General features: G+C 42.8%; 1 protein-coding gene across 1 annotated transcript in view; it reads right to left on the reverse strand.

Moving 5' to 3' along the window:
- The window catches only part of LOC111142571 (zinc finger protein 521), a 291,162-nt gene that overhangs the window by 153,480 nt on the left and 123,676 nt on the right, over positions 1-14,006 (reverse strand). The window contains exon 3 of the mRNA XM_022495847.1: positions 3,494-6,846. Coding sequence (XP_022351555.1) covers positions 3,494-6,846 — 3,353 coding nt within the window. The remainder of the gene's footprint in view (positions 1-3,493; positions 6,847-14,006) is intronic.

Genomic DNA, 14,006 nt, shown 5'->3' on the forward strand with positions numbered 1-14,006 from the left:
GAATAGGTTCCCCTAAATATTTTATTCAAAACAAAGACTCCATAGCAAATTTAGATTGATAATTGTAGGATTTTGGCATAAAGAAAACACGTTCACAAATTCAGGAAGCATTATGCAGAAGAATTCAGATCTTTTGATTTCAATCCCAAATTTCTCCATTCCATGACAGCTACCTACTCTTATGCTTCCATAAGTGTCCTGTGCCTTGTTTTTCATCCATTTCTTGGATCGCATGCATTTATCCAATACTTAGCCTTCCCTAGATTATATCTAAATCCCTTTTAACTAGGTAATCTAGTCTCGACCAAAAAACATTCTTTTCAGTCTTTGAAATACTCATTCCAGTGTCTACCAATACCCTTATGTGATCACAAGTCATAGCCCAGAAAAAAAAATCTAATCTTGTTCTTGACAATATCTGTGTATCCAGGTTTTATTATGTCCGTGGTCTCCTTTTCTCTTCTGAAGTCTCAATCCTCAGCAAGAAGAGATGAAAATACCACCTACAGCACTAAGCCCTTCATTCCTGCCTAGGACACTGAAGTCAGGAGACATACATGCCACACTTCTTTTTGTGATAAAATTTATTCCTGCACGGCACACCCATCTTTGGGCAAAGACTTATGTAATAACTTCTCTTTTATCTATTTGGTAAAAAATTTACACAACACACAGGAAAAGTCACAGAAGCTTAACTTGACTAACAAGAATGTAAGCAAATTAATTTTTATTATAGGTCTTTTTCTTGCTAATGCGTTATTTGAGGCTCTTTTTTGTAAAATTCCACGTGTTTAGATTAATTTTCTTTGTCAAGTCCAAATGATATGGCCTACTGTACATTTTTAAGTGCAGAGGCTATCAGAAAGGAAGTGAGCGCATGAAATTTTATGATCTAAATAGTGTAATGAAGAAAAAATAACAATGATGAAAATGTCAAACCAATTAGCACAAAGGAAATATGCACAACTGAATCCTAATATCTGGTCAGGTAAGGACATTGCTACACGCTCCTAATAATCAGGCTTAATAAGGAAGGCACCTTACTCTTCTGCTTAAAGAGTCACTTTTAAGCCTTGGTATGTAGGTGCTTACAAAACACTACTGTAAAAATTACAATTAGGGGCGCCTGGACAGCTCAGTCAGTCTGACTCTTGATTTCGGCTCAGGTGATGATCTCTCAGGGTCATGGAACGGGGCCCAGTGTCAGGCTCCCGGATTCAGCTCAGGGTCTGCTTGAGATTCTCTCTCTCTGCCCCTCCCCCTCTCAAATAAGTAAATGAAAAAATAAAATCTTAAAAAAAAGAATCACAATTAAGAAGTACTTTTAAAAATATCTTCTACATTATTCTATTTAAGGGCAGGATATAGTTAAACTTAATCATGAAGATTTTAGGTATAATTAAAAACTTGACCACCCCTTAAGGATAAGTTCTCTAAGCAAGTAACTCTAACCAAATTAACATGTAAAGATTATTCATATGTTCTCCTCCATTTAAAAAATAAATCTCACCTCAAGTGGTATAGTAATATATAGCAATTTAGGAACATCAGAAAACATAAACCAAGAATAGAGAAGAAAAAACAGGCACAATGCCTTTCTATAATCTACTAAGAAATGAGAGCCTGATTTTGCTTGATTTTAAACGAACACACCACCACAATTGCGCGCGCGCGCGTGCGCACACACACACACACACACACGAATGCAGTCATTTCAAATCAATTTTATGAACCATTTAAATTAAACATGAATACACAAACTCCCCTCTATATGTTAAGCATAGCAAAATAAGAAAGGGGAGAGGAGTAATTTTCTGCATAAATGTTTTTCTAAAATTCTTGTTCACAAGCATTATTAAAAATAAGACCTTTTGGGGATAACTGGGTAAATTTGAATATGGACATCTTAAAGATGACATTACAGATCTATTTGATTTCTTTTTTTTATCTATTTAATTTCTTTAACTGATTTAGTTAATTGCCTTAATTAATAATATTATGATTAAATGGGAAAATGTCCTCCTTCTTAGGAAAACCACGATGTCTGAAACTTACTTTCATGTAGTTCAGATTAACAAAAAGTTTGCAGAGAGAGAGAGAAAGAGGGAAAAATTGTGACAAAATGTTCATATCTGGTAAATCTGTGATATGGATACACAAACACACGTTCACAGTGTTATTCCCTTAGCTTTTCTACAGGTTTAAACATGTTTGAAAGAAAAAGTTGGAAAAAATAATTCATTTCATCTGATTAGAACGACCAAGAGACACTACTTGATCCAACACATGAGTCAGGAGCCATTATCAAAACTATGCTCTTCCAGCTATCCTCATCAGTTTGAAAGGACTTCACTTATTTAAATGAGAGAAAGGTGCAGATTTACTTGGAAGGAGAGAAAGGAAAGCAGCTTCAAAGTTTGGGAGCTTGCCTGTCACACAGATGTCACATTTCAGGAGGATAGGCTCTGTGTCAGTCTTCCCAGCTCTCCCCTACCAGCTGACTGATGGCTATCTGCAGGGACGTGCAGGGGGTCTCCAACAGGGTGTGAGTGCAGAAACAAGATAAGGAAAACGCAGCGACCCCAAACTGAAGGGAGATGGATCTCCCTGGGGTTTTCATTTGGATGGATCTCCAGATAGGGGCAGGTAGGGAAGTGGAAAGAACTCTTAGAAACTAGGTGATAAAGCATAAAGAAATTATAATAAAATGAGCCATCCTCTGCTCAGCTTCAAGGACTGGTGACTTATAAAACTATTTCATTGTAAATGAACTTATTTTTCATACTCATTATGGCAAAGAAGGCATGAAACCACTCTTACACTAAGGGAAAAAAAAAAAAAATCCACTTTCATTTTGAAACCCAAGCCCAGATAGTGAAGACTCGGGGACATTTAAGGGGACTCCTTGAAAAGGAACATTGGGCACGTGGCGCTTGATAAATGTAGGGGCTTTTAAAAAATCCTGTTGTGCGAAAATATTTTGCTCACCACCCAGCAGACAAAGAGAAACAGTGAGTGTTGACAACATGGTATTATAAAGCCACCCCTACCCAATTTGTTATCCACAAATATATATATTCCTTTTAATTTACTCTAAGCCAGCATGTTGGCCCATAGCATCTTACTTTTATGTCATTATCTCTCTGCCATACACACAAGTCATAGCTGGGGATTTCAACTCGCGGTGAAGCTATGCTGAGATTCCAGATCTCAGTGGTGCTGGCATGAGCGCTGATCTCTTCAGTCATAGAGAAGACAATATCCTAGGGAGACTGGAATTAGTCCTATTTTGCACCATTCAAGCCAAAATGCTGCTTATCAAGAAGCAAGTAATTGCTGGCTAATGGCTATGGGGGTGGGGGTGGAACCCACTGCATTTCGATCTAAGCATCTTTCGGCATATGACAATAAATAAGGCCGCGGAGAGTGGACACACCAAGTGGCAAGGGTTTCCTGAGGAGGTTAAAGAGCAAACAGTAAAAAGGCAAGTTACCTCGTCCGACTGGGAGGGACTGATTCTGGGCATTGGCGATACTTGCGGAGTTTTCAACTGTGTGCTGTTGCTCTCTGGCACGAGCTCTCGGTGGACCGTTTGGATGTGGTTCTGGAGTTCACTTTCAGACTCAAACTTCACGTTGCAGCTAGAACAGCGAGTCTTCAGTCCCCCTGCCTTGCCTTTCCCCTCGATGGCAGCGAGATTCTCATTCTGGCCCAGGCCCGGCCTGTTCGTGCCGGGAGGGACGTTGATGCCTGGGCTGCCGCTCTTACTGAGGTTCACACAGCCGGCGCACAGACCATATGGCAGGCCGTTGATGTCAAGTTTCACCAGATCCTGCTTGGAACGGAACTCTTTGAGGCAAGACGCGCACTTGTACAGTTTTTGGACGTGCTGGCCACGCCCCGTGGCCTGGACGGCGGACCCATTCCCCGTCTTTTGCATGTGGAATGTCCCGTGGATTTTGAGTTCCAAGGTGGAGGTCACGGTCTGCATGCAGACCACGCAGCGAAACCCCGTGAGGGAATTCCGCAAGTCAGGGTGCATTTGGCAATGCTCTAAAAACTCCTCTTCACTCTGGAGGGGCATCTTGCAAATGCGGCAGTTGCCCGTGTCGAGACTCTTGCTGTGCGTGACTTTGTGCTCCGTCAGGGTTAAAAGGGAGGGAAACCGCTCTCCACAGATAGGGCACATGTAGTGTTTGACGGGGCCGAGGTGGGTCTGCATATGCTCGCGGAGGCCATTTTCGGAGAAGAAGGTTCGAGAGCACACGTTACACTTGTAATTCCCTTTGATGAGCTCGGCTTTCTTCTTCACGATGGCGCTCTCCCCGGGTCTGATGTTGTGGTCCCGGAGCTGGTGGTTCTGCAGCAGGGTCTCCATGGTGTAGGCCGCCCCGCAGATGTCGCAGCCGTACATCGGCTCCGACGTGTCCACGTCTTCCTCGCTGCCGTCGTGGCTGTTGTGGGACTCCTGGCTGTTGGTCAGCAGGGTCTGCAGCTCCACCTCCTCCTTCTGGACCTGCTCCGAAGCCCCGTTCGCCCCGCAGTTGGGAGTCTTGGTCTCGAACACACAGTGCTTCTCCCGCAGGTGCTTCTCCAGCAGGATGATGGCGTGGAAGGCCTTACTGCAGAACTTGCAGTTGTACTTCTTGCTGTGGGTGGTGATGTGGCACTGGAGCTCCACCTCGGTGCCAAAAGACTCGCCACAGAAGATGCACTTGTGCACCTTGCCTTGATTTTCCAGGTGGTTGTGTTTCACGTGGAGCTGCAAGTCGGTCTCATTCCGGAAGTCCCAGTTGCAAGACGTGCACCTGTAGACCTTCTTCTCGTTGCTGTGCTTCACGGCCAGGTGGAGCTGAATGGAGACTTTCGAGTCAAAAACTTCTTGGCAGAGCGTGCACCGGAAGAAGACGAAGGTGTGCATGTCCAGCAGGTGTTTCTGAAGGTCGTCCACTGATGTGAACTGCTTGTCGCAGCTCTCGCAGATGTAGTAGGTGGAGGTGATCATGAAATGAATGGTGACGTGCTTCAGCAAGGACTCTTGGTTGGGGAATTCCTTGTTGCACTGAGGGCAGGTCAGTTTGGGGAGCACAGTGTCGAGATGGGTTTTTAGATGAGTCTGAAAGCTGTCGAGGGACGTGTACTTAGCACCACACTGATTACAGATATACTCTCCCGCCGGACGCCCAGGGGCGCCGCCCACCGCCTGCATCATCTTAAGAGATGTCTGCTCTATGGCCACAGGAGATAAGGGGCTCAAGGCCCTGGATTTCTTGCCGTTGTGAATATAATTCAGGGCCAAGGGAATGTTTTTGTGATTCTCTTTGATATGCTTGTTCAGCTTAAGAACGCTGTTGAATATTGGCGAATTCGTACAGTAAGAACAAGAATAGACTTCTACGACCGGTTCCTTCGGAGTCCCGAGAACCGGAGACCCAAATCGGGAGCCACTGAGGTCACAATGGACCTGTCTTATGTGCTCTTCCAGGGAAGAGTCAGTGAGAAACCCCATATAGCAATGGGGACAAAAGAACGCATTGCTATCCTTAGCGGCAGGGTTCGCAAATCCGTGAGAGCATCGGATATGTTCCTGAAGGGTGTTGAGGTCGTTGACAACTTCAGAGCAGAAGTTGCACTGGTAGACTATGGCAGGCATGGCAGAAACGATCAGACCCGGGTCCTGAGCTTCATGCACTTGCTTGAGATGTTCGTTCAGGTTATAGAGGGAGGGCAACACCTCCAAGCAATACTGACAGATGTGGGCCTGTTCGGGCTTGTCTAAATGCATTGTTTTCAGGTGAATCTGCAGAACGGCCAGACTCGAGAACAACTGCTTGTTGCAGTAAATACAGCTGTAGGTCACTTTCGCCTGTTTACTCGAGGGGACGGTCAGGTCGGGGGTCTGCTGGGCGGCCCGCTTCCTCCCCCGGCTCTTCGGGATGGGCGGGGCAGCCTCCACCATGGTCGAGCTGTCCACGGAGAGGTTGGAATCCGGAGTCGTGCTGGACACGGACGTGTAGCCCACCGTGACCAAAGAGGGGCTGTTGCTGTGGTTGCATGACTCGGCCTGCTGGTGGCTGTCCATGTGGCTGTACAGCTCCTCGACGGTGTGGAAGCTCTCCGAGCAGATGCTGCAGGAGTTCTTCTTCTCCCCGCCATGCACCTGCTCCATGTGGTTCATGAGCGGCGTCTCCTCCACAAAGAGCTCGTGGCAGTAGATGCACTGGAGGGCCGCCCGGTCCTCATTCGGGGAGCACTCGGGGTGGCACTCCGCGATGTGCTTCTGGAGGTCTTCCGGGAAGTCGAAGCCTTCCTCGCACTGACTGCACTTCTGAGTGTCCTTCATCTTCCAGTCCTCCATCCTGGAGCCAGACTGGGAGCCGTCCTTGTTTCTCTCGTGAACCTGCATGTGTCCGTGCAAGGAGCTAGAGGACAGGAACCCACGGCGGCAAATGGCACATTTATATGGCTTGTTGGATGTGTGAGTCTTTAAGTGGATCTTCAAGTGATCACTGCGGGAGAACGCAGCGTCGCATTCGCTGCAGTGGTACTTCTTGTCCCCCGTGTGGAGCTTGATATGGCGGTCTCGGCTCCGCTTGTGTTTGAACAGCCGACTGCAGTAGGTGCATTTGAAAGGCAGTTTGTCGCTGTGGCTCTGCTCATGGTGCTTTAGGTAGCTGAGGCGGCTGAAAGACTTGTCACAGAATTGGCATGGATACGGGAGTCCGGGGCCGCCTTCTTCCTCTCCAAAATCGCAACCTTCTCCATGGCTAGGGGAAGTCTGGTCCTTGCTAGAAGGTGAGGAAGCCGGCCAAGAGCAGGTGGGATCATCTTCAACATCCACTCCATCTGCAAGGAGAAGCAAGGGAACATTTCATCTCACGGGCTGAGACCTCGAGAGCAAGTTTACCTACCATTCTCGACAAGTCCATTAACGGTCGGACCATCTAGAACCTTCCGGTGGCGGAGGGAGGGGGAGAGGGACCAAAAAAAAAAAAACAAAAAAACCGGAGGACAAAATATTTGAGAGGAACACTTTCAAATCTGAGCCCAAAGCTTTTATTCTACATTTACTTTTTACTGGCTTATAAAATGTAAGAAGATATTAAATAGTTCTATGTCTAAATTATCACTTTTATTACTTTTTATCATTTTTCCTTAGAAGCAAGGTATATATTACGCATCGACAATTTTATTAAAATGCAGATTTTAATATATTTAATGTTTCTTCTGTATTCATTCTAAAATGATTTGCATATTATGGGAGCATCTGAAGAACCAAATGAAAAGAGGAAATATTACAGGAATGATTTAAAATTAATGCAGTCAACCCAGATGTCTAATATTTAATAAAAAATTCCCTCTACATTTTGCTTGTTTTTCTATAAAAAGGCAATTCTGAAGACCAAAATCTTTTATGGGGTTCTTATTGATACAGACCTTATTGCTTTCAGCAAAAAAATATTAAAAAGTAAGCACATGGAGGAAGACAGAAAACACAATAATAATTACATCTTGTGTAATGAAAGACAACCAGGATTTCTTCAATAACTGAAAGATTCGAATACCATAGGCCAGAAAATGGATTATTAAATGTTAGCAGGGTACCACTAGATATTACATGTAGCTAGGATCAGCCAGGATCAAGAAAAAATGAGAGTTTCACAAGGGCCAGATTGTAATAGTGTATTTTGTTTGGAAAGTTCAAGAGGTGGCCCACCATTTCTTCCTTTTGCAAAAGTTTCAGCGGCATGAACTTCCTTAGCCAAACAGGACCTGCACTTTGAGGTGAGCAGAGACAAAGCAACTTGTGAAAAACTGGAAACAGGAAAAGTGATAAATGATTATGGTAAATGCTGAAAGATTTATGAGTAACAAAGAGAAGACAAACAAGACTGAAAGCCAGATATAACCTTAGCAAGTTATCCATAAAGTAACTCTACCTTATATTGGGTGTTCTTTAACTATGTTCTTGGCAAACATGCACTCCTATCCCTGTTGCTTTCTTAACATCCAAGTGGAAAATAAGACCTTCTCAAGTAGGTTATAAAACCTCTTTTTTGCTTTTCGAAACAATCTATCATTCAAGGCGAGAAGAAACTGTAAAAGCTTTTCACTCTCCAAAAGAGTAAGATTTTTCATAAATGCAGATGAGTAAAGACCATCAAGTGAAGCTGGTGGACACAGTGATCCTATTAGGATAATAGGTTCAATTAGAATATTATTAGGATATTCTAATAAAAGCCAATTAGAATGTGATCAAGTAAGTTTTTAAATTCTTCAAAGCTCAAGTTCACTAGCAAGCTAGATTATTAACATAAAAGTAGAAACTGGCAAGCATTATGTAAACAAATTCCACGTCTGCTTTCTTTAAGGTAACAAGATTTTACTAGATTATCAGCCTCTTGCTTATCCACAGGAAACAGATGAGGATCATTCCTTTCCTGCATCTAGAAACTGATGACAACACCATCTCACTATCAATGCCAGATGGCAACCATCTAACTCTGAGAAAACAACCAAACACCATTCCTGGATCCCTGCCCACTGCAACAAAGCTTCGCAATACAAGTTGAAAATCGCATGATTTTACATCCTCATTTAAATGAGTCTGTAACCCAACATGTTTCCAGCATAAAAAAGGATCTAATAGTTGTGGCTTTGATTTAAATTTAAAGGTGAGTGCGAAGGAAGAACCTAGACAGACAAGCTCAACTCACCATCAACCATCAGATAGAAAAACGATTTTTAAAATTTTAAAACAAAACAAAACCAAAAAAAACCCCTCAATGGTGATTCTAGCTTCCCTTTTAAAAAACTATGAGGCACCTAAGGACGGTGTCCCTAAGACAAACCAAAGTTTTAAAATATTTCCTTTAAGTGAAAAAATTGCTATTTATTAAATTTGCTCAGCATTCTAGGTCAAAAATCTAATATAGTTCACATCTTCTCTTATATCCTGTTGTTTCACTGAAAAATATTTTCAAACACATCATCTCATTGGTACAGTTGGGAAAACAGTGAATCAGAATTTATCATGAATCTAGACTCGAAGAAAATAACTACTGACCCTAAAAATTTAGCAAGTGAACTTATTTTTAAAATGCAGGTTGTGTCCAGGCATGATATACTATTACACAAATGTACAAAAAATTACAGAGCAACCGACCATTATAAATACTGTGCAATCCATGATACCACTCTTAAATCAGGTTCTTGTCCATGGCCATTCCTGACTCTACTTATTACATAACTGTTCTCTTAAGCTTGTAAATTTCAACATGTCAAGTGAGCTGAGGGTTAGGATCAAGTTTTTACTCAACCAGGCTTCAAGGGAGCTGGAAACCTTCTCTTCCCTCTCTCTGACCCCTATTATTTGGTCTTGGGGGAAAAGAAAGTGAAAATCACAGATGATGTGTCTTTGTAACCGAAAGACATGAAAAGAGAGTACAGGATTCGGAAGGCTTGGGCTGGGGGTTGGAACAGACGGAGCAGGGTGAAAAGTCTGAGCAGGGAATGCTACTTTTAGAAAAATAAATAAAGGTTTCATGAAAGGCTGATTTCTATTTTAAAATCTAAATGGTAAAAAAAAAAAAAAAAAAAAAACCTCATTTGCTAGTACTATAAACGGATGTGTGCTCCCAGGGACACACAAGGCACTCAGTGACAAAACTCCCAGTGGGGTTGGTCCTGGCTCCAATGGTATCGGTCTCCCAAGACTTCTGTGGTGGTGGTGGTGTGGCCAGTATTCTCTGAGGTCTGCCTAAGTCTAGAAAGCTGCCCGTCTCCAGGAACTTCAGCTTTCTGGCAATCACCATGCAAACCATGTTTAGATGGCTAATACAGATTTGAACAATTTCACGTTCTTTTTTTCACATGGGAGAAAACTATGGAGGATTCTTCCAGGGCTGGTTTCTGAATCAACTCAAACTCTCTTTTTCCCCTTGGCACTGACTAAGTGCTACTTACAGGAATGTCTTTCTGCTGGCCCAATGGCAGGTTTTCTGCATTTCAATGTGAAGTACTTAACATGTCCATGTTACATTTTAATTTTTGGAATCAGTCACTTCACACTAGGTGACTCTCAGAGAACTGTAGCTCTTACAGCCAGGAGATGGAAAAAAAAAAAAAAAAAGAAAAGAAAAGAAACAAGTTTGCTGGAAACCAGCTCCCCGGCCTAAAAGTCTATTTAAAGATGCAAATGTGTGTGCATAGTTAGTGCAGATGTTTTTCTACAGCAACTGTACTTGCTGAGTTTCGCCATTTCCATAAAGCACATTAAAACAAGTGTGTGAACACTGCGAGATGAAAGTCTCCAACACTCCTGAGACTTTCAGTGGAAAGTAGAGCCGCCTGACTTTTCTCCAAGCAGACAGGAATGCCCATGATTCAGCAGCCTGAGTAAATAAAAGAGGTCCTTATTTCCTAATTTTGCTGGCTGGCCACACTGCAGCAGCCTCTGTGCTCCTGCCAAAGGGGATGCAGGACTGGAACTACACCCAGCCGCTGAAGGCCTGTCTTTGTTAGCCAGCCAGGCTTTCCCGACCATCTTCTGGCAACAAAACGACCATATCCTGCAAGGAAGACCTCCATCTCAGGCTTGATGGTTCTTCAGTCTGCCGAAAAGGACGAAACAACAGATTTCGCCGGGTCTGTGTCGGAGGAGGACAGCTGGAAACTCAGTTAGCAGCGGAGCAACACCTGTTCGGTCATATTTACGGGGGAAAGCGCTCACGAACAAAAAAGTGAAGTCAGACTAGGAGAAGGTGTTCCACAGAGCACAAAGTACCTTTGTGATATAAGCCACTGGCCCCCTGTGTGCCGGCCTGGGGAGGAGACGGCAAAGACTGGGTGTGATGTTATCCTGGCTACTGGGGATGAACAGACGAGCGCACCCCCAGAAGGGCGCATCAGTTGCCAATCAGGGACCTGACCCGCTGGCAGAAAAAGGCTAAGGGTCCTGGCCACTCTTTTTGGCTTTCGAGCCAAACTGAAGTCGCCGATAAAAAATAAAAATAATAATAGCAGTAATAAGATCAAAGAAGTAGGAAGAGAGGATGTGCAGAAAGGTTTGGGAGGATGCCAATGTTTATTTTGCACCACTGAGCGCGCGTTGAGGGCAGGGAGCGTGCCTTTCAGAATGTTGACCCTCACAATATGGGCCGCCTGAAATTATTAAGGAGAAAGTAAAATAAGGTGGAGGGAATCACTGTAGATGTTAAAGAAATTATCCAGAGCTCCAAAGTTATGGAAACTTCTGACATTTCTCATTCTTCACACGGCTGGGCCCTTGAGAAGCTGGCTTACTGATATCCTTTTGCTACCTGAGCTCATTCACTGCAACCGCAGGGTACTCTCTAAACTGTCCTTCGGGGACTCAGTATCGTGTGTGTGCAAGTGCCACACAGCAAGGTTCCTTAACAGGGACAGGATTTACATCTATGGTTACTTTTTAAGTGAGGAAAAGTACAAATATGGACAGGTCTGCTGCCTCTGTTTTCAGGAGTGTGATGACTCAGAATGAGAAGGAAAAGTCAAGAGTCTGGAGTTTTATTTCTAGCTCCATTACTGACTTAGAGAGTGACCTGGCCAAGTCATTTAATCTGGCCCTACCTAGGTACCTCACCTGCAAAATGAATATAATAATTCTTGCTCCATCCCCTCTGGGGTGTTCCAGAGATGAGTGAATGTTTCTGGGGCACCTATCATCCCTGGAAGGAAAGCCGAATAAGTAAACAAAAGGATTTACATGTGTGGCATGCACTTATGTTTCCACATGTAAGAGTCTCGGTGTTTAGTGTAAACATATTTTAACATGTTCTTTCCTTTAATGAAACCACTGGAAGATTAGCTTTCAGGATCAGCCCCATGGAAATCCACAGTGCCTTAAGCGTTGTACATTCCGTCATCAAGAAAATAAAACATAGATAGCTGGTGATATCTAAAAATTAATGAACCATAAATCCAGGCTGACTTTGTTCCAAGTGTTAAATTATCATACAGAAGGGCGCCTGGGTGGCTCAGTGGGTTAAGCCGCTGCCTTCGGCTCAGGTCATGATCTCAGGGTCCTGGGATCGAGTCCCGCATCGGGCTCTCTGCTCAGCAGGGAGCCTGCTTCCCTTCCTCTCTCTCTGCCTGCCTCTCTGCCTACTTGTGATCTCTGTCTGTCAAATAAATAAATAAAATCTTTAAAAAAAATTATCATACATAAGATATAATCTTGGGTCTTTACAGACAGATAACCTTGGAACAAGTGTTTTGCTCTGTAATTCTGAAGCCAAGTATGTAATTTTCAAAGTACCGCTCAACACTAGCAATACAGTCATTGCATTACTTAACATCAAAATAAGTTCATTTAGAAGATGATCTTTCAAGTGTAGACAATAGGTTAAAACACAAGAACCAAGCAGATTTCCAGGTTATTTCCTCCACCAGCTTAAAATGATTATTTCTGCCAGCATGGACCCTGTAAGAGCAATTCTGAACTCTCATATTAAAAAGAGTTCATAGTCCTTTTTTCATTCATTAATTACCTGAGCCACCTTAGAAGAAACGGAGAATCCCGAGGGGAATGCGTAGTTGTGCACAAAGACGAAAAGAAGCTAGGCACCACTCAAAGAGAACAGTGTCTTCACTTCACAGAGGAGACAGAGATATTTCTTGTGTTAACCTGTTGCTATCACAGTAACAATTTTACATCACCATACGTAAAACCGTCTAACCAAATTACACAATACATTTTTAAAGCAATGGTTTTCGAGGGCTAAAGGATACGGTCGTTCTGAATAAACCATTACGCATTATTACACAATTGCTTCCTTTCATTCTCAATAGAAATGTCAACAGTTTTAGAAAAGCTGCAATTTTAATGATATAACTTTCATACTTTTTGCAAAAATCAACAGCTCCACATGAAATTCACTTCTTTGTCATAAAACTTATTTAACTACTTGAAAATGTATACTCTTTACGGGGTGTTCAAAAGAGAAATGTAAACTTTAAAATTATTTATAATTCACAGATGCTTTTAAATTCTGTAATGTTCCGAATTGTTCTAGAAGGGCCAATTAAATGCATTAACGGTTAGGTTACGAGGAAAAAGAGTGGTCACCTACTAATGATAGCAGCTGTGGGGAGCAGGAATTGGTGGCGCACATTTTTTACCACAGTATGAAGAGGAATTCCAGCTATCAGAGCTCACTCTCAACCAGAAAAAAGAAGCCCACTCTCCCCAACAATCCTTTAACGCTTCGGATGCGCCAACATAAGAGATAAGAAGTTGTTATCACCCCTCCACTGCCCTCCATGGGTCTTCATATCCACGCTGTCTATTTCGCCAGACACATTTCTATTTTGTGTGCAGAGAGAAGTACAAATGTTTTGCTTACTGTTGCTTAAAGTTCACTTGAACAGACGGAGCTCAATGAATTCCATCTTCCGCAGCCAAATTAAACAGAAAACAGTGCATTCTTAAGCAGTTCACACTTAACTCCACCTCTCAAATCAGAGGAAAAAGCTGACGCACAACTAGTTAATAAACAGTCATCATCTCCCTCACGGAAATTGAGATGTGTTTCTGAAGCCAGACAGAAGGAAAGGGGTTTCCATTTATGTGGGGGGTGAGGACCGCTTTACTTTTTTTATCTTTTGGCTCACTTAAAAATATATATAACTAATGATAAGCGTCAACCTCTTGGCATCCAATAATTGGCAATTGTGTATTACGCATCTGTGTACAGCGCTGCAAAGGAGAGCCTTCTACATTATTTAACATGTTTCTCTTTCCTTGAATAATGACAGACATCATCGTGGTGAATTTCCCAAGCTCTCTTTTCTTTTCATCTCTACTGTTTCAGGTTAGAAGGCATGTTGTCCTTACTTTCTGGTCTTGTGTTTACATCAGACCTCATACCACAAAGAATTTGAAGCAATTCTTCATTGCTTATTTTGTTCATTCATTCATTTAACCAGCATTTTTAAAGCACCTACTATGTGTTTGAGTCTGTTAT

Source organism: Enhydra lutris, unplaced genomic scaffold (genome assembly GCF_002288905.1).
Source record: "Enhydra lutris kenyoni isolate GAN:26980312 unplaced genomic scaffold, ASM228890v2 scaffoldscaffold8, whole genome shotgun sequence".
In the NCBI taxonomy this organism is placed as follows: domain Eukaryota; kingdom Metazoa; phylum Chordata; class Mammalia; order Carnivora; family Mustelidae; genus Enhydra; species Enhydra lutris.